The sequence below is a fragment of the Trachemys scripta genome, chromosome 19 (assembly GCF_013100865.1).
Source record: "Trachemys scripta elegans isolate TJP31775 chromosome 19, CAS_Tse_1.0, whole genome shotgun sequence".
In the NCBI taxonomy this organism is placed as follows: domain Eukaryota; kingdom Metazoa; phylum Chordata; order Testudines; family Emydidae; genus Trachemys; species Trachemys scripta.
In genome coordinates, this window is record NC_048316.1 from 21,021,273 (window position 1) to 21,041,803 (window position 20,531).

At 49.8% G+C, this 20,531-nt stretch overlaps 1 protein-coding gene across 1 annotated transcript in view; it reads left to right on the top strand.

Annotated features, from left to right (window-relative positions):
- The window catches only part of LOC117868081 (tyrosine-protein kinase STYK1-like), a 37,670-nt gene extending 21,282 nt beyond the window's left edge, over nucleotides 1-16,388 (top strand). The window contains exons 5-9 of the mRNA XM_034753677.1: nucleotides 635-718; nucleotides 1,237-1,454; nucleotides 11,551-11,591; nucleotides 12,844-12,940; nucleotides 16,012-16,388. Coding sequence (XP_034609568.1) covers nucleotides 635-718; nucleotides 1,237-1,454; nucleotides 11,551-11,591; nucleotides 12,844-12,940; nucleotides 16,012-16,261 — 690 coding nt within the window. The 3' untranslated portion in view covers nucleotides 16,262-16,388. The remainder of the gene's footprint in view (nucleotides 1-634; nucleotides 719-1,236; nucleotides 1,455-11,550; nucleotides 11,592-12,843; nucleotides 12,941-16,011) is intronic.
- Nucleotides 16,389-20,531: the final 4,143 nt, after the last annotated feature.

Genomic DNA, 20,531 nt, shown 5'->3' on the forward strand with positions numbered 1-20,531 from the left:
TTTACAGGAGATAGGAATTCATGTTAAACATACTCAAGACTAGATGTGATTATTCCTAAATACTATGTGGTGACTGGTGCCCTAGCTAGATCTACCGTAGATATTGGGAATTCTTTAGGAATAATCAAATCTCTCCTAGTCCTACCACAAAGCAGAGAGTAGGAACTAGACGATTTACGAGAAGTCCCGACTGCCTTCCAACCCAAATGGCTCTATTTTGTGCTGCAGCATATAGAAGAGAGTTTTGAGCAGAGCAAAGAATACCCAACTAGGAACTATAACCAGAGGAATTATTGCATTTAGGTATTTTGCCTGTTTTCTGGTTAACCAATACATTGTGCCCTGAGGTGACAGCCTGAGACAAACTCTGGTGTGATGCTTCCCAGGCTGGTGGGCTAGCCGCCTGGTTTACAGGGAAAAGGGGAGAAGTGGAATTCTGACACTCAAATTGGGGAGGGGGGGTTAAAACTGAAAGGGTCCTGATCCTTAGACTTCCCTGTCTTGTCTGCAGTTTCAATTGGATTAGAATGTAATTATTGCGATCCCAAGCGGAAGTTGTTGTAGAACATGGCAGTGTTTGTGGGGAGGCGGAGGCTGCCTGAGTGAACTGTCTCTTCCTCTTTTGACTTGGTAGGAGGACTTACCCATTAAGGGGCATCTTTATGAGCTGACAGAAAAGAGCGTGTTCACCATGGCAATCCAAATTGCACGCGGACTGGTAAGTGTTGCATATGGAGGGGAGGGGAGTGGGGCAAATACACTGGTTTGTTTATTTCAAGGTCAATTCATTAATCTTTAGAGAAGAAAGCATGGCTCGTTCCTGTGGTGATCTTAGACCTGGAGGACAATCAATGGGCAAAACCTCGCCACAGCTGTTGTCTTATTTAGCTGATCCTACAGGATGTTCCTGAGCTCAGTTCCCAGCTGGGAGAGCACATAGATCACACTGAGAACAGAAGGGATCTCTTGGAGCATTACAGCCCCTTCCCTACAAGGCAAATGTAGGATTCAGCTAAGTAATGCAGCCAGAAAGGGGGCTGGAATTTGCACAGACATGCCCATGGGCAGGCCAACGCCTTAACCTCTCAGCCATTCTAGATCACAGGCAGGATCCCCATTCGGGAGAGCGCAGTTGCAGTAGTTAACACTGTGGCTGCTGAGACCAGGGGTGGCAGACCACTTGCTACTCACGCAGTCCCAAAGTCTCCTTTGCAAACGTGGCTCTTCTAATTTCAGGAATATCTGACAGAGAGCCAGAAGCTGATTCATGGTGACGTAGCAGCTCGAAATGTCCTGATCCACCAGGATATGACAGTTCGGCTCTGCGGCCTGGGGCTGGCGGGAGAGGTCTACCGCAGGGGCATGCTGCCATCTAGGAAAGCAGCTGAGGTGCCCATCAAGTGGCTGCCACCAGAAAGGATCCTGAAGCACCCAGTCACAGCCAAGGGTGACGTGTGAGTTATTAACGCCGGCTAGAGCACACCCAAAACCAAGTTGTTCTCCAGAGCTGACTGGGGAATAGCAGAGGGGCAGCCGAGGAAATGCATGCCGGCTCTTAGGGGAAACCTGGGCACCAACAGCCTAGATGCTTGGGCTAGATTAAGGCCTTACAGGAAGGTTCCTGAGGGGCTGCCAAGCTCCAGTCCTGTGTGCTGTGAGAAGCATGTTAGAAACAGTGCTCACTGGGGAGTGCACACCCCGTGCTAGCATCTAGGACAGGGATTGGCAACTTTTGGCACGCGGCTCATCAGGGTAAACACCCTGGTGGGCCGGGTCGGTTTGTTTACCTGCCGCGTCGGCAGGTTCGGCCGATCACGGCTCCCACTGGCCGCGGTTCGCCACTCCAAGCCAATGGGGGCTGCAGGAAGCGGCGCAGGACGAGGGATGTGCTGGCCGCCGCTTCCCACAGCCCCCATTGGCCCAGAGCAGTGAACCGCAGCCAGTGGGAGCTGTGATCAGCCGAACCTGCAGACGGGGCAGGTAAACAAACCGGCCCAAAAGGTTGCTGATCCCTGATCTAGGGAGATCTCACAAGCCCCTTCCAGCTCCTAGCAGCACTTTTCCCTCTTCTTGGCAGAGATTTGAATCTGCAGTGGTGTGTCCTCACCTCCTCTCTGGTCTCCTGGGGTCCTTGTTTGTGGTGCACTGTACTGAGCTTTCCCTCAGCCCTGCATCTTCTCCTGGCTCCTCCTCTGGGTACTCTGGCTTGGCCCACTGGCCAAATCACATGAAAGTCAAAACTGCTCCAGGGTAATGAAAGTCCAAACAAATCTTCAGACTCAGAACCCTCCCGCCCCCTTCAGGCTCCGCTGCAGATCCCTTGTTGGCTCTGCCTCAGGACTCCCCTGCAGGGGCCAGACCTGCGCCTGTAGAGTTCTTCTCCATTGTTTCCTGTCTGTTAAACCCTATCCTGGGGCTTCTCTCCGGCAGAGACCTGTCTCCTCTGAGCTCCCTTGGTCCACTTACAAGGCCCAGCTCCACCTCCTCAGGCCAGGAGACAATTGGTTAATCACCAGAGCATGACGAACTGGGATTCTTTCCCTTGCCTTGCAGGTGATGGGGGTAAGCCCTGTCACAGAACCCTCTAACAATGACCTGCCACCTAAGCGTGCTTGAAGAGTAGTTTGGTGTGATAGAGCTTCCTGCATGGGAAGCTGAGATAGGTCTGAGATAATGTTACACTCCTGACCTCCACTTCTAGCTGCCGCAGTCCTTTGCTGTTCTTGATATTCCCCCTCCCTTTCAGAGTAGAAACCTACAGCTGCCCCTTGCTCTTCTGCAGGCGGTTTGATAATAGCCAGAAGGCCCCAGCTCTGCGATTACTGATGTATACGGCCCAAACACAGCTTCATTCTTATCAGCTAGGTTAAGCCTGAAGACTAGAAGGGGAACGAAGCTTCTTGTGATGAACAAACTTAGCTGTGAGGAGAGAATGTTCGTTTGCAGGAGCTGTTTCTACAGGATTTAATGTGGCAAAGGTTTCAACGAGTGTTTTCTCTTGGAAAATTAATCATTAGACCATGAGCTCAGACTCTGCCTAAGGGTAGCTCTTTTGAGAGTGAGTTTTATACCTCGCGAGCATGGGCAGCAGATATCATAGGCCAGGGGAGGCTAAGCCTCCCCTAACCCAGGCCATGGCCTCACCCATGCTCCACCCTGAAGACCCACCCTTGCTCCCCCTCACCCCTGAAGCCAGCAGGGGTTCCTCTGGCCATGGGAGGGGGGCTCGGAGCTCCAGTGGGCAGGGCCTCTGGTGGAAGGCGTGGGGCCTGGGTTCACCCGCCGCCCATGCTTGCGAGCCTCCTACTTTGCTAAGGATGCCCCAGGCAGATAGGGTGACCGCAGGTGTCCTGAAGTTTCAAACAGCAAAGTTTTTCTCTCCACCACTCCCTGCACTCAGTGTCCTAACAACACATCTAGTGCTGGGGAGCCTCAAAGGGTTCACAGGTTTGATTCTCTGAGGTGAGATTTTGATCAGTCCCTTCTCATGAGATTCCTCTGCTGTAACCAGGGTAGAAATACCCTGAAAATTGTATTTACCTGGTTCTCCTGCATCTGATCCCATACATCACAGGATGCACAGAGGTGCATGGAAATGACATGTGGGTTTGAGGCCAAGACTCATGTTAGTTTCTACATCATCAGAAGTGGTTTATCCCATCCATAACTAAGTATAATGACTGCCTGAGGTCTTCTCGGCGGTCTCGGAGCCTTGCTCAGTCACGAGCTCCTCCCCCGTCCCAATGACCTACCAGTCACAGAGCACTGCTGTATTCATTTAGATGGAATATAGGGGCTCAAAGATGTTAACATAATCCAGTGACTGTCCAACTTTAGACAGTGTTAAACAAGGTTTGGTAGAAAGAGACCTCAGCCTGCTTAGGACCATGGCAAACATAATTAAACAGCCTTTAACCTTTAGTAAAGACAAAGGGGCGAAGGAAAAAGAGTTAAAGCATCTGAAATATAAAGTATTAAATAAGGCTTTCATTTTAACAACATCCATTGTTCCCTTCCCCCTTATCTGGAGAGTTTTAGAAGGAAAACCACCTTGTCTGACAGTCTCTGAGATGGTAGCAAAGCTGGGGATAACTGTCTTTGGGGAGAAGAGAAGAAGTTAGCTGAGATGTGCTGGGCTGTTTTGCTGTTAAAGTCTGATCCCGTTTCATCTCAGGTGGTGGTTGGGATTCAACTGGTAGAGGTGGAGGTATCATCTGGGTCCCTCTCTCTGGCCCTGTCTGGTCAGGACATCCCTCTGGATTAGGACAAAGAAGAACCAGTGTCCAGGGAGATGGTGGGGTGCCAGCCATGATGGTGAAGCTTGCTTCAGCAAACTGTCTATTCTTCCGTATTTCCTTCTCCCCGCCCAAATCTCTTTCTTTTAGGACCCATAAAGGGAGTGGTGGGTGGAATAGCCCATCCCCTCATTATTTTGTCCACCAATTAGGCCTAATATCCTAATTTCCGGATCACATTTTCTTGTTTACCAGGCATGGTCTTAACACTGTCCTTGAGTTATACTAGTCGGCCTTTTTGTTTGGACTAATTCAGTCTGTCTCCCTTTTGCACCTTCTCCCATCAACATTTGTTGGTATCAGTTATCATGACATCTTAGGAACTTGCACATACTTTTTGCAGTTGAGCTCACAATTAGAATAAATTTGTAGGCCCAGTTATCACAGCTCCACTAACAGGGCTCTCAGCTCCTCCTATCCCAGTCCCATTTCAAATCTTTGGGCTCATTTCTCTGCTACTGCCTTCTACCTGAATCACCTTTTCCCAGAGCCTGTGTAGCTCACCACATGGCTTCACAAGCAAGGGAAAGAGGGACCCCACAGCCCAGGCAGAGCTGAAGCAGACAGGGTCTCAAGCCTCTATTTCTGTCTTTAAACTGGCTGCAGAAAGAGCGACATTGATAACTGATCATCAGTTCAGAGCGACTCCCCAAATGCTAATTCTCGACCTGTACAGTGTTTGCAAACCACATGTTGCAAGTATTCAAAATTGAGCACTCTTATTGGACACAGAGGTGTCATGTACTAGGATTCCACTCCCTGACTGGATAAGCGTAACTCTATGGCAATGCTCACAATTCTGAATTCAGACCTTCCACAAATTAGCACTAGACAGTATCAGTGAAGGACATGTTAGATTAAGAACAGGCTAACTGATAGATCCCAAAAGGCAGTTGTCCATGGGAAATAGTTATCAAATGGGGGCAGGAGCGGCTCTAGCTTTTTTGCCGCCCCAAGCAAGGCAGGCAGGCTGCCTTCGGTGGCTTGCCTGCAGGAGGTCCCCGGTCCTGCGGATTCGGCGGCAATTCGGCAGCGGATACACCAAAGCCCCGGAACCGGCAGACCTCCCGCAGGCATGCCGCCGAAGGCTGCCTGACTGCCGCCCTCGCAGGGACCGGCAGGGTGCCCCCTGTGGCTTGCTGCCCCAGGCACGCGCTTGGAGCATTGGTGCCTGGAGCCACCGCTGAATGGAGGGTATTTCTAGTGGGGTTCTGCAGGGATCAGTTCTAGGTCTGATGCTATTCAGTATTTTCATCAATGATCTGGAAGTAAATATAAAATGTGCGAATGACAATCTTTTTATCAGCAAAGATCAATGGAGGGGTAAATAATGACGGGGCAGCCACACAGAGTGATCTGGATCACTTGGTAGGCTGGGCCCATTCATACAAAGTATGTTTTAATACAGCCAAATGCAGAGTTATACATCTAGGACCAAGGGATGCAGGCCAGACCAACAGAATGGGGGACTGTATCCTGGAAAGCAGGGACTCCGAAAGGATTTAGGGGGCAGAGTGGACAAACAACTGAACATAAGCTCCTGGTGCAACATTGGGGCAAAACAGGCGAATGGGATCTTGGTAGGGAGTAAGAGTAGGGAAGTGATATTACCTCTATGTATGGCATTGGTGAGACTGATGGAATACTGTGCCCAGTTCTGGAGTCCACAATTTAAAAAGGATATTGGTAAAATTGGAGAAGGGCCACACAAACGATTCCAGGGATGGAGAAAATTCCTTACAGTGAGTACTTAAGGAGCTCAATCTGTTTAGCTTCTCAGAAAGGTCAAGGTGTGATTTAATTACAGGATATAAGTACCTTCTTGGGGAGAAATACCAGGGATTGGGACTAAAGGGCACTTCGATCTAGCAAGCACAAGCAGAACAAGAATCAATGGCTGGAAGTTAAAGCCAGACAAATGCAAATTAGAATGAAGGCACAAATGTTTAACAGTGATTGACCATTGGAACCAATGACCCAGGGAAGTGGTGGATTTTCCATCTCTTGGTGTCTTCAGATCATGACTGGATGCCTTTCTATAAGATCTGCTTTAGTAAAACACGAGTTATTGGGCTCAATACAGGGTTAACTGTCATCTCTGGCCTATTGGACAGTAAGTCAGACTGGATGACCAACTGGTCCCTTTTGGCTTAACAAAATCTATGAATGACTCTATGAAAATGTTCTGCAATATTTGCTTTAAATTCCCTGTCCTTGCCAGAAAGACACATCCTCTAGACTAACCCTGGAGAGCTAATACAAAGGGAGCATGAACCCGGGCAAAGAGAATTTCAAACCAATTCAAATGGCTGTCCCCAAGGAATGTTTAGCACTGTCTGCCCAGAAATCTACCCTGGTAAAAATCATGTGACCCTTTAGAACCTGCTAAACCTTCTGGCAATGGCAGATACTCTCTTGTTACTGTTTAGAGTCTCTAGTTTGCATTAGGTTAATTTACTGTCTGTCACGAGAAGGTTGCCTTTTGCTAACGCAAATGGACCTCTTATGTGAAAGGAGTCATGGACAGAACCTTAGAATCTTACAAATGTGGGGCTGGAAGGGACCTCCAGGGGTCAAGTCCACCCCTCTGCACTGAGGCAGAACCAAGTAAACCTAGACCAGGGGTAGGCAACCTATGGCACACGTGCCGAAGGCGTCATGCGAGCTGATTTTCAGTGGTACTCTCACTGCCCAGGTCCTGGCCACCGGTCCGGGGGGCTCTGCATTTTAATTTAATTTTAAATGAAGCTTCTTAAACATTTTAAAATCCTTATTTATTTTACATATAACAATAGTTTAGTTATATATTATAGACTTATAGAAAGAGACCTTCTAAAAACATTAAAATGTATCACTGGCACGTGTCATAACTATAAAGGGAAGGGTAATAGCTGTCCTGTGTACAGTACTATAAAACCCCTCCTGGCCAGAGACTCCAAAATCCTTTTCCCTGTAAAGGGTTAAGAAGCTCAGGTAACCTGGCTGGCATCTGACCTAAAGGACCAATAAGGGGACAAGATACTTTCAAATCTTGGGAGGGGGGGAAGGCTGTTGTTTGTGTTCTTTGTTTGGGAGTGTGTACGTTCTCGGGACTGAGAGGGACCAGACATCAATACAGGTTCTCCACATCTTTCTAAACAAGTCTCTCCTATTTCAAACTTGTAAGTAAATAGCCAGGCAAGGCGTGTTAGTTTTCCTTTGTTTTTCTCAACTTGTAAATGTACCTTTTACTAGAGTGTTTATCTTTGTTTGCTGTACTTTGAACCTGAGACTAGAGGGGAGTCCTCTGAGTTCTTTAAGTTTGATTACCCTGTAAGGTTAATTTCCATACTGATTTTACAGAGATGATTTTTACCTTTTTCTTTAATTAAAAACCTTCTTTTTAAGAACCTGATTGATTTTTCCTTGTTTTAGATCCAAAGGGGTTTTGGATCTTGATTCACCAGGAGTTGGTGGGAGGAAGGAGGGGGGATGGTTAATTTCTCCCTGTTGTAGATCCCAGGGGGGGTTGGAACTGATTCACCAGGAGTTGGTGGGAGGAAGGAGGGGAATGGTTAATTTCCCCTTGTTTTAAATCCAAGGGGTTTGGATTTGTTTTCACCAGGGAATGGGTGAAGGTTTTTCAAGGCTTCCCAGGGAGGGAATCCATTGAAATGGTGGCAGCCGAACCAGAGCTAAGCTGGTAGTTAAGCTTAGAAGTTTTCATGCAGGCCCCTACATTTGTACCCTAAAGTTCAAAGTGGGGATCCAGCCCTGACATGGTGGCAGAGGTGGGATCATTTTAAACCCAAAAGCCAGTGAGATTTTTTTTTCCTTCTAGCTGCTTGGAAAGCCGAGCTGGAAGTAGATAGATGCATATCTTATCTCTCCTTGCCTGAAGGCAGAGGTGTTAAGTTTTTTTAACAGGTCCTTTGTTAAGAGAAGTGTTCAAATGAGCAAACAAAGCTAAAGGGAATTTACAAGCTGAATTGTTTTTTTTTCTTTTTACATCCTCGGGAGTAGCTAGTTAGAAAGTTTCTGTTAACTCAGCAGCAGCCAGAGCTGAGAGCTTCCCAGTTTCAGTCAACTGCAAAGGGGGTGACCCAGCATAAGAAAACAGGAAAATTACTACCAAAGAAGAAAAAGCCAAAGAGGAGGCCCACAAGAGAGAGATAGAGCTGAGAGACAGAGAGGAGAAAGCCAAAGAGGGGGCCCACAAGAGAGAGATGGAGCTAAAAGAAAGAGAAGAAAAAGCCAAAAAGGAGGCCCATGAAAGAGAGATGGAGCTGGAAAAAGCCAAAGAGGAGGCTCACAAGAGAACTATGGAGCTGAAAGAGAAAGAGATGGAGGAGAGAGAAAAAGAAAGGAAACATGAACTGGAACTAGCAAAGGTTAAGCATTTTAAAATCCTTATTTATTTTACATATAACAAAAGTTTAGTTATATATTATAGACTTATAGAAAGAGACCTTCTAAAAACGTTAAAATGTATCACTGGCACGTGATCTTAAATTAGAGTGAATAAATGAAGACTTGGCACAGCACTTCTGAAAGGTTGCCGACCTCTGACCTAGACCATCCCTGACATGTGTTTGTTCAACATGTTCTTAAAAAGCTCCAATGATGGAGCTTCCACAGCCTCCCTTGGAAGCCTGTTCCAGAGCTTACCCGTCCTTATAGTAAAAGTTTTCCCTAATATCTGACCTAAGTCCCCCTTGTTACAGATTAAGCCCATTGCTTCCTGTCCTGCCTTCAGTGGACATGGAGAACAACAGATCACTGTCCTCTTTATAAACAGCCCTTACCATATTTGAAGGCTGTTATCAGTTGCTTCCCCCCTCCCCCAGTCTTCTTTTCTCCAGACTAAACATACCACGTGTTTTTGATCAAATAAAGGTGCACTGGAAAGTAATCACTTTGAGGGTTTTGTCACTAATGAAGTGCAGTGCTATGAGAGATAAGCCAGCACTGAGTAAAGGATTTGTGGTGATGGAGTTTTATCAGCCATATTTCACTAGCGCAAGCCTGTTGCCTTTGGTGGGTAGTTTACTGGCAAAGTTCAACTGAGCTTAGTGCTTGCCTTGCTCAAAAGCCATTCTAGTGCACTGAGTCACTGGATATGGACTGAGTGAGGATTTCAAATAATTGTGACCTAAAGTGCCTTGACTGCTGTGGAAGGAGCGGAGAGGTTTGATCAGGAAATTTTTAGCACAGAGGAGACTGAAGTTAGATGCAGCTAGGCTCCTCTGGAGGACTTGCTGAGCGATCCTGGAGACAGTGGGGAGGTAGGGTGGTGTAAACAGACCTGCTTGCTAGCTTTCCTGCACTCTAGCCATGGCACTGTGACTGTGTCTGCACCAGGCTGTGGGGCCATCTCCCTTCATTGCAGCTTCACAGGGAGTAAATGCAGAGAAGACACCAGCATTTGTGTCACTGCACTGCTTAGACTTGCTCTGAGCAGGGTTAGGCACCTGGTGGCATAGGCGCCTCTGCCTATGCCAGCTCCATTGCTAGCAGAGAGGGTGTGACAGGCAGGGAGACTTCCCTCAAAGGGGTCACGCAGGTCTCCTCCTGGGAGGCTGAAGGTTATTGGATAAAGTGCTGTGGAGAAGAAAGCCTGGTCAGAGAAGAGGGGATTAAAATGAAGGGACAAGGAACTGCCAAGAAAATGGAATCCAACTTACGATGCATAGATTCCAAGGCCAGAAGGGGCCATTGCAATCATCTAATCCAACCTCCTGTACAGCACCGCTGAGAGACCTGCCCCCAAATAATTCCCAGAGCAGATCTTCTAGAAACACATCCAATCTTGAGTTAAAAATGGACAGGGATGCAGAATCTACCCCGACCCTTGAGGAACTGTTCCAGTGGTTGATTACCCTCACAGTTAAAATGCTACACTTTATTTCCAGTCTGAATAAGAGTTATTGCATTATCTAAAATAAGGGGACGTTCCAGGGCGAGGGGAAGCAGGGTGACCAAGAAACCCACGGGAGGTTGATATATTTGTGTGTGGCTGGTCACAGCATAGCCCATTCTCACCGAGTGCTGTAAAAAGGCTTGAACTCATCACCATCCCTGTAATCAACTGAAACAGTAAAACTTGATTGGCCAGGCTCTGGAGTGGGCTGTCTAGGTCAGGAGGCTTCACTGGAGAGAGGGTGAGCAAAGCTAAGGGGCTTTAATGGGGTGTCAATGGACCAGAGGTCCAACACTGGTGGACTGGCACATCAGGCAGCCTAATAGCATATAACTTGATCTGTAGCCTTTGAGAATGCCTGGCGCAACACCCAGTGCAGAATGCAGTCACTGTGCTTGAGAACATAGAGTTTGGAGCCAGCCACACGTGGGTCAGAATCAAGGTTGATTCCCAGCCCCACACAGCAAGGTCTTGTGGACTCCTCACTGGGAGGCAGAGCACTCTCCAGAGATGGGGGAATAGTATTTGCTGAATGCAGCCTGGCACTGTCAGGAACCCAGGGATTGTCAGCTAATCTATTCGCTATTCAGAAATATTGGACAAAAAGCAGCAACCAGCAAAGGCCAGAGTATCCTGTGTGGATGCTGGAGCTTTGGAACCAGTCAGTTGTGTTACAGTGGCAGCTGAGCTCAGGGCCCCATTGTGCTGGGTGCTGCATAAACATATGAAAAGAGACAGTCACTGCCCTGAAATCTGAGTCTAAATGTAGAAGACAAAGGGCAAGCAGAGAAACGGAGAGGGGAAGTGACTGGCCCCAGGTCACCCAGCAGGCCAGTGGCAGGGCTGGGGATGAAAACTCAGGTCTTCTGAGGCTATGGCTATACTAGAGAGCTTACAGCGGCACTGCTGTACCGATGCAGCTGCACTGCTGTAGTTCTCTAGTGTAGCCACTCTCAGCCGATGATATCCCAGCACTTGAACCTCAGACAGAAACTGGTGTTTGCAGAACAGTCACTATTTCCACCCCACAGTCTTCATGCATCTCTCGTGATTGCACTCAGTGATGCAACAGGGTCAGGCCACTCAACCATCTTAGTTAGGCAAAATAACAGAGCCCCTGACGCAGGACACCTGGGTTCCCTCTCAGGGGTAGGCCTCTTTCAAGGGCCAGTGCCATCCATCTAAGTGGCAGCCACATGACTCCTGCCGGGACGGAGGGATGCGTAGGAGCACAGGTGCGGTTAAGGAGCCATAGATATAAGATGTGGAAAGGAGGAGGCTGTTGGAACAAACTCGGGTTTTTAAATGCATGAGAGGAGCTGTTTTGACTTTGTCTCACTCATGTTTTCTCCCCAGATGGTCGTTTGGGATTCTGCTGTATGAAATGATCACACTCGGTAACTGCTCTCATCTCCCTCGTCTTTGTTCTTGTAACTGAATTGATCAATAACTGTTCAAGGAGAGATCCCATCACACCACTGGCACGTCCGCATTTCCTCTCCACTGCACTGACCATCTGGAAGAGAAGCAGCCCAGCTCTGGGAAGGTGGCCTGCGTCCAGTCCCCTAAATTTTGAGTGACTTGTGTACAAATCAAACCGTCATGCCCCAAATGCCAAAACTGATTCCCTAAGAAATTGCTTGAGAACATGTTTAGCACTTCTCTAGCCCCTTCAGAGGATCCCAAAGCACCTTGCAAAGGGAAGTGTCATTCCTAATTTAGAGGTGGGAAAACCGAGAGACAGGTGTGAAGTGTATTGGAACAGTACCCAGACCCTGCATCTCCCCGCCCTGTGCCCTAACCAGTAGACAGCACTGCCCTCCTGAAAAAATATTGGTTTGTAACCTTTGCAAATGTGATGATGCAATCAAACCGTCAGCATTCAGGCAGTGGGGAGTGTGGCCTAGGGGTTACAGCACATCACTAGGCGGGGTTTCTCCCTGGCTCTGCCTCTGACTTCACTAAACTGTCTGCGCCTCTGCTCCCTCTTGAAATGTCAGCAAGGGCCAACATCTTAGAGGGGAGTGAGGTAAACACACCACTGCAGGAAGCATGTAAAAGTGACTGGTCCCTGCTCCAAATGGGTAGTGGGGAGGTTGATGACACACCAGTGTGTGAGGCAGGAGATTTCTGACTTGTCCTTTGTCACAGCCACAGTGAAAAGGCACCCTGAGCCTCCAGCCCCCGCACTGCAGAGGGAGAGTTTGTAACACCTTGGGCTCTGTGCCTCCCCGCACACAGGTGGAGGTAGCCTGAGCACACCCGACGTTCTCTGGGGACTCAGGAGCAGTAGGGCCTGGGCTAGTTAATGGGTGTGACGGGCTTCAGGCCCTTCACCAATGGCTAGCCCCTGCCCTCCTCCAAGTGGGAGGGGAGCACAGAGCAGGTGTGTGAGCCTGCCTCCTTTATCCCTCCAGTTCAGCATGGAGAAGACATACCAGCTAATCCCTGGCTGCCTGCTGCATCCCCTAGGAGCTGTTGTCACCAAGTAGGGCTCCTCTAACCTGTCCAAGCCAGCCCACCGTAACCCAGGACAGGGGACACATTCCCTTCCCTTTGGTCCTCAGGCCAGCTAACAACATGGTCCCTTTAATTCCTTGGCAGACTCGGGGTCTGATCTGCTGATGGCTCCTTATTCTCCTTCCCCAGGTGCTCCCCCTTACCCGACCCTGCTGCCCTCTGAAGTGTTATCCTGGCTACAGCGTCAGCACCGCATGCAGAAGCCACAGCAGTGTGGTAGCAATCTGTAAGTGACTTGTAACCCCCACAGAATATCCAACCACAGCACCTTCTAACCGTGAGGCCTTAGCTATAAGTGTGCTCTGGGCTGACCATTCAGCTCCTTTACTAGCCACTCGGAACCTGCCCTGCTCAGTAAAGACCCAGGTCTCTCCATGGTAACACACTGATTGATTCCAATGGGGCAGAGTCCATCTGTAAAAGCACTAGGGGAGGGACCTGACTGGATAGTGGAAGGGAGCCTTGTGCTTAGAGCCCAGGGCTGCCTGGCTGGGTTTGCAGCTGTGATTTCTGTCCCTTCCCCTCTCTGTGCCTCCTGTGTAAAATGGGCATCATAAGGCTGACCCACCCCAGTGGGGGCTGTGAGCCGTAAGCTCCCTGATGCCTAAAGTCCCTGGAGATCTGTGGGTGGAAGGTGCCAGAGCAACACAAATTACATTAATAAAGCACTGGGAAAAACAATTTCAACTATACATACAAAATGATGGGATCTAAATTAGTTATCACCAAGAAAGAGATCATGAGGTCATCCTGGATAGTTCTTTAAAAACATCTGCTCAATGTGCAGCAGCGTCAAAAAAGAGAACAGAATGTTAGCAACCATTACGAAAGGAATAAATAATAAAACAGAAAGTATAATGCCACTACATAAATACATGGTACTCCCACACCTTGAATACTGCGTGCAGTCCTCGTTGTGTCATCTTAAAAAATATATATATTAGAATTGGAAAAGGTACAGAGAAGGGCTACAAAAATGATTAGGGGAATGGAACAGCTTCCATACGAGAAGAGATTAAAAACACTGGCACTGTTCATCTTAGAAAAGAGATGACTAAGGGGGGATATGATAGAGGGCTATAAAATCATGAACGGTGTGAAGAAAGTGAAAAGGAAGTTTCAGAGTAACAGCCGTGTTAGTCTGTATCCGCAAAAAGAAGAACAGGAGTACTTGTGGCACCTTAGAGACTAACAAATTTATTAGAGCATAAGCTTTCGTGGACTACAGCCCACTTCTTCGGATGCATTAAGAATGGAACATATATTGAGGAGATATATATACATATATATATATGCGGATACAGACTAACATGGCTGCTACTCTGAAACCTGTCATTATGCAAGGCACTGCATTTAGCCGTATGGAGTGGAAATCCATCAACCTCATGAAAAAACGTATGTGTGTATATATATCTCCTCAATATATGTTCCATTCTATATGCATCCGAAGAAGTGGGCTGTAGTCCACGAAAGCTTATGCTCTAATAAATTTGTTAGTCTCTAAGGTGCTACAAGTACTCCTGTTCTTCTTTTTGTGAAAAGGAAGTGTTATTTATCCCGTCACATAACAGAAGAACTAGGGGTCATCCAAAAAATTAATAGTCAGCAGATTTAAAACAACCAAAAATTCTTCCCACAGTGCACAGTCAACCTGTGGAACTCATTGCCAGGGGACACTGTGAAGGCCAAAAGCATAACTGAATTCAAAAAAGAGCTAGATAAGTTCCTGGAGGATAGGTCCATTAATGGCTAGTAGCCAAGATGGTCAGGGACACAACCCCATGCTCTAGGGGTCCCTAACCCTCCAGATGCCCACAGCTGTGACTGGATGACAGGGGATGGATCGTTCAAAATTGCCCTGGCCACTGTCAGAAGACAGGATGCTGGGCTAGATGGACCGTTGGTCTGACCCAGTGAGACTGTTCCTATGTGTCCTCCCACTACTCGTCCTTACCTCTTTACACTACTCTCAGGTCAGCCTGAGCTTGGTATATTTCACAACATGCAGGTTTCATGGCAACAAGCCTTTTCACTACATGGGGCTAAGCTACCATATGTGATTGCTCCAGCGATGCTTGAAACCGTTGGCCCCTAACCCGAAGCAGTGCCATGGCTTGATTGTTTTTAATGGACATTCTGTTAGCATGGCCCTTCCCGCTCTCGCCAAGCTCTTTTATCAGCTCCAGAGCTAAGTGTTGCATGCCTCCGTTTTCCCCTTGCTCATTATTTTGAAGCTGAAGTCCTGAATCAATTCCTGGGGCAGAAGCAGTACGAGCGTTCCCCAGGCTGCCCTCAGCTGGAGGGACCACTCCCAAGTGTGAGAATGGGACCCGCTCTCTATGGCGCCTTCTGCACTGACAGTGCAGACGTGGGCCCCATCCTTGTGGTGGTTTCTGGGATAGGGGCACATGCCCACTGGGAACTGAGACTCAACCCATTTCATGCAGGGGCACAACTTCCCACCTCAGCAGGGTTTGAACTGGCCACCTGCAGCTTATGAGAGACACTGGGCATCTCATTGCCAGTCTCCTGGATGGTGGGGCCTGGACAATTGACCAGACCTATTTGCCAGAGGCTGACACTCAAGGCAGAAGAGTTACCCCAGGCACAGCCATTGATTGAGACGCTCAGCCCCATGCTGTGTACTGGCAGAGATCTAACCTGGGCAGGGGGAAGGGGAAGGCAGCTTTCAATGCCAGCAGTGGCTTGTGGGGGTCTGGTAAGTCAGAAGGTTGCTCCTTCACTCGCTCTCACCGCCATCTCTCTCTCGCCTTCTCCCAGACCAAGTGAGAGCCATCAGTGCTCTCAAGAACTGTTGGCACTCAACAGAACAAAATCCCCCACTTGCCAGTGAGAAGGTGCCCTACCTGCAAGCGAGGGAGGGATCACTGGGATTGGATGCACTGTTCTCCAGCCTCTTTAAACCACCATCCCTGAAAATAATCATCAATACAGTTTAGGGCACCATTGCCCAAAGGCCTCCCAGCTACTAACTACTTTCCTGAACCAAACTGAATCCAAAAGGCAACATGACCTGCCAAGTGCCCTGAATCCATCTGAACACAGCTCAGTCACCCACCATGTGGAATTTAACTTGTACCTTTAAATCTCCAAGGTCTCTACTGGCTACAGAGACTAGCAGCCAATTTAAGTATGCGAGAGCTAAGCTATTATCACTACGTGTTGAGTTCAATGCAGAGACATACACCATGGGACTTTGCTTCTTTCTTGGTTTGTTCTCTTGACTTCAAGCAAAGCTTGTGCATAAATATAACTTGTATCTATTACTAATGACAGGTATCGTATCATGAGGAGTTGCTGGCAGTGGAAAGCTTCTAAGAGGCCTACGTTTTCACAGCTGATCAACCAGCTGGACTCTCACATGCCCCATGCAAATGGGGCAGAGCCACTTACTGCCACGGAGAGGCTGGTCTTCAGTGACTACCAACGCATTGCTGGGGTGTCACCTGGGGAAGTCCCCTTGGAACTCTGTCTCTCTGATCCTTGTTTAAAGCACAACACGGACAACAACAGTACGCCCCTGTGAAAGAGCCCGGCAGAGAAGTAGAGAGAAGGTGACTGCAGCAAAGTTTATATTTCCATGTTTATTATTTTTAAAATGTGAAAGGAGAAGTTGGCGCCTATGGTTGGCGCTCGGGGTGGGAGCAGCGCACAGAGACTCCCTGGCTGCACCTCCTTCTAGGAGCTGCTGCCGGACATATCGCCACTTCCGGGAGCAGCATGGAGCCGGGGCAGGTAGGGAGCCTGCCTTAGTCCTGCTGGGCCGCCGGACTTTTAGCGACCTAAAATCTCCCGGATTGGTTTCAGTAGCCTCCAGGAGATCAAGCCCAATTCCCAGAGACTCCTGGCCAAACTGGGAGGGTTGGCAACCCTAGCAAACAAGAAAGTGATCTTGGCATTAACCAGGAAGTTGACAGAACACACTAAGAATAAAAATTTATATCCCTCCCCTATGCCAAAGCATCTGGGTCACTGTCCAACACAGAGGAGGGCAAACTACAGCCCGCGGGGCCGTCCTGCCCAGCCCCTGGGCTCCCGGCCGGCCCCGGCCCCACCCCCACTGTTCCCCCTCCCCCACAGCCTCAGCTTGCCATGCTGGCAGAGAGGCGGCGTGGCTGGCTCCGGCTGGGCGGTGTGGCTCAGGGTCAGATTTACCAGTGAACACAGGGTGCCCTGGCACGGGGCCCCAAACAACAGGGAGCCCCAGGGCCGGGCACTCAGCACCGGCACCCCCCCCACGCGGGGGAGGGGGAAGGGCTGCACTGCGGGGGCAAGGGAGCAGGCGGGTAGTGTGGGTGGCAGAAGCATGGGGAACGCGGCCGGAGGATTCAGGAAGAGCACTGGGCGGCCGCACAGCCAGCCGGAGAGAAGCGGCGTTTTGAAGGGGAAACCGCGGCTTCTTTCCAGCTGCACGGCTGCCCCTGCTCCTCCTGAGTCCTCCGCCCATGTTCGCAGGGCCACATTCCGAAAGGGGCTGGGGGGGGGTTGAATAGGGGGTAGGATCCCAGGGAGGCAGTTAGGGGGAGGGGGCGGTCAGGGGACAGGGAGGGGGGGTTGGATAGGGCAGAGGGTTCCAGGGGGCGGTTAGGGGCAGGGGGTCCCAGGAGGGGGCAGTCAGGGGACAGGGAGCAGGGGGGTTGGATGGGGGTGGGGTTCCGGGGGGCGGATGGGGCAGGGATCCCGGGAGCAGGCGGTCAGGGGACAAGGAGCAGGGGGGGGTTGGATGGGTCGGAGGTTCTGAGGGGGGTAGTCAGGGGGCGGGAAGTGGGATGGGGTGGATAGGGGGCGGGGGGCAGGCTGTTTGGGGAGGCACAGCCTTCCCTACATGGCCCTCCATACCATTTCACAACTCCGATGTGGCCCCTGAGCCAAAAAGTTTGCCCGCCTCTGGTCCAACAGTAAAAACACATCTTAATTACAAATAAAATCCCACCCTCAAACTGCAAACCAGGGAGGCAGCTTGGTCTAGTGTTTAGAGCAGGAGAGTGGGTGCCAGGATTTTTAGGTCCAGCTCTGCCATTAACTAGTCACAACCTTGGGCACCTTCATAAGAGGCGAGTGATAGTTAGTGCCTAACTTGAGACATAAATGATTTGATTTAGTGCTGAATGCCAGCAGCTCCAGCCGGAATCAATGGAACCATCTCTGAAAAATCAAAACCAAAGTGACTCAGGTTGGGTCCACCAAAGCAATGGCCCCATCTGAAAATGTGGGCCTAAAGCTATGTATCAGTTTCTCCGGCAACAGTTACCCCTTTCAAAGGCACTGAGGCAGAGCTAGTTGCTTGATAGTGCTTTGAGATCTTCAGATGAGAAGGGCAAAGTATTGGAGTTTTAAAAACAAACAAGACCTCCCAACTTGAAAGGCGGGGGAAGGAAGAGATTGGGAGGGAAGAGAATTAATGCAGGGCAGTGGCTTTTCTACACATGACCAGCTTTGTGCTTTCTGTCTTGGGAGGCCAAGCCATGATCAGTTGTGAAGGCCAAAAGTGTAAGCAGGTTCAAAAAAGAATTAGAGAAGTTCATGGAGAATAAGTCCATCAATGGCTGTTAGCCAAGATGGGCAGGGATGCAACCCTATACTTTGGGTATCCTTAAGCCTTTGATTGCCAGAAGCTGGGTCTGAAAGACAGAGGATGGATCACTTGATAATTGCTCTGCTCTGTTGACTCCCTTTGAAGCACCTGGCATTGGCCACTGTCGGCAGACAGGACATTGGGATAGATGGACCATTGGTCTGACCCGGTATGGCTGTTCTTATTTAAAAATTAGTAACAAGATGTTTATTTAGGCACCCAATTTTCTCCTCCGGGTAGCTCTTCGGAGACTTGATTTCATTTGCAGAAGGCACTAGTAGCCGGGGGAAAGGGAAGACCAGGAACCATTGAGCTCAGCGTAGTTTTGTTTCTGTTATAGCATCCATGTGTTTACATGCTGGAATCTCTTCACCATACAGAGCAGTAGCGCACCACACTGTTCAACCTATAAAGACAGTTGTGATAAGAAGACTCACGTGTGTGAAGGCTTATGGGCCAAAAACTTCAGGAGCTGAATTGAGCCAAGTCTCACTCCCAGATAGTCTTGTTATGCTGGAAGGCATTAATGGTGGCCATCAAGCAGGTCTTTGATCTATAGCCAATCGCAGGTCTGGTTAAAGCCAATGGGTGTGCCAAGCACTCTGCTTTCATTCTAAATTAAGCCCCTTTACATAGTGATAGCTGGAAACAAAAGAAGTGACTGCCCAAGGAACTGGCTGCAAGGCAAGGCCTGGTCAGAAACTAAACCATGTGGGTTGTGAGGTTCAGTCACCGCAAACACAGAGCCTAGGAAATGGTTTGGCAAGCTGTGTGCGTGTGTTAAAGCAGAGAAAACAAGTGAATCAGTCGTGTGAGTGATGAACATGTGTGGCCCTGAGAAGGAGCAGAGACAGAGCTCCTTGGGCGCAGGACTGATGGAAAGGGCAGACTTGGAAACTGTGAGCAAGAAACTACTTCCTGTTGTTTATTCCTACCAAGTTGAGGGAAAAAGGTCTTTGCAGAGATTCTTTGTAAATAAACAGGATTCACCAAAGATATATCTGACTTGTGTCACTGATTTTTCCTTCTAATGAAAACAACGCAGAAAGGCTCTGAATACTGGCTCACCACCAACGGGCAACAGTTTACATAAGGCCCATGGTTGCGGGCCTCTCCAAAGGTCTACAGAACACCTGGTGGGTTTTGGGTGGAGATCACCAGCATAGCTAATGTGGGGAAGGGAGCAGGAATGTGGGTGTGGAGGTAGGGAGTATGAGACAGATGCTTTCTTAGGCATGCATGATGCAGGAAGATTAAACCTCCTCCCTCCGCCAGGGGAAATCTGAGCTTGAGCGGGGCAGCAAGGACACAGACAGCACAGGGCTCTCAAGCCAGGCTTGATACTGCCTGACACCAGTGCCCATGCCTCTGGCACCTGCACCCAGACCCCACCCTCATCCCCACAAACCTGTGCCATAGGGTCGGAGATGGGGAGGCCAAAGGGGCATTGACCCTCACTTTGAGAAACTGAACTCGGCAGGGGTGCAATGGGTGGAGGTGGCCAGGGCCTGGGCCCCCCTTGGCCCCTGTCTGGATCTGGGTGGTGGAACAGCTGGCGTGATGGGGAGCAGCTGAGCCAAATCTGAGTGAGTTACCTGGGGTACGGGGTCCCAGCGCAGCTCAAATCTGCCCATTTTGGTGGTTTGGCTCCGCCCCCTTTGCATGTCTTCTGGTGCCCTGAGCTGTGCCCCCCCACGGACACTGCCCCCCCCCCCCAGGCACTACCCAACTGGTATCCCCAATGCCAATCCCCCCCCAGGCACCCCCATTCCCCAATGGTAGGGTTACCATATCTCATAAATAAAAAAAGAGGACCCTCCACGGGCCATGGCCACGCCCATTTCCCCACCCCTAGCCCCGCCCAACTCCGCCCCTTCTCCACCCTAACTCCGCCCCCTCCTCCCTCCCACTCCCAGCCAGGGAGAAAGGGCTGCCCCAGTGCTACCAGCTCCATGGTTTCCCGGGCAGCCCCCAGACCCTGCGCCCCCAGCCGGCGCTTCCCCAGCGCAGCTGAAGCCCGGGAGGGGAAGCGCCCAGCCGGGGGCGCAGGTTCTGGAGGCTGCCCAGCAAACCGTGAAGCCGGTAGCGCTCGGGCTTTGGGCAACCCCTATGCCTCCGGACCCTGTGCCCCCAGCCGGGCACTTCCCCTCCGGGGCTCCGGCGGCTCTGCGTAACTTACACTGTATAAGTTACACAGAGCCAAAGAGGAGCAGAGCCCCCG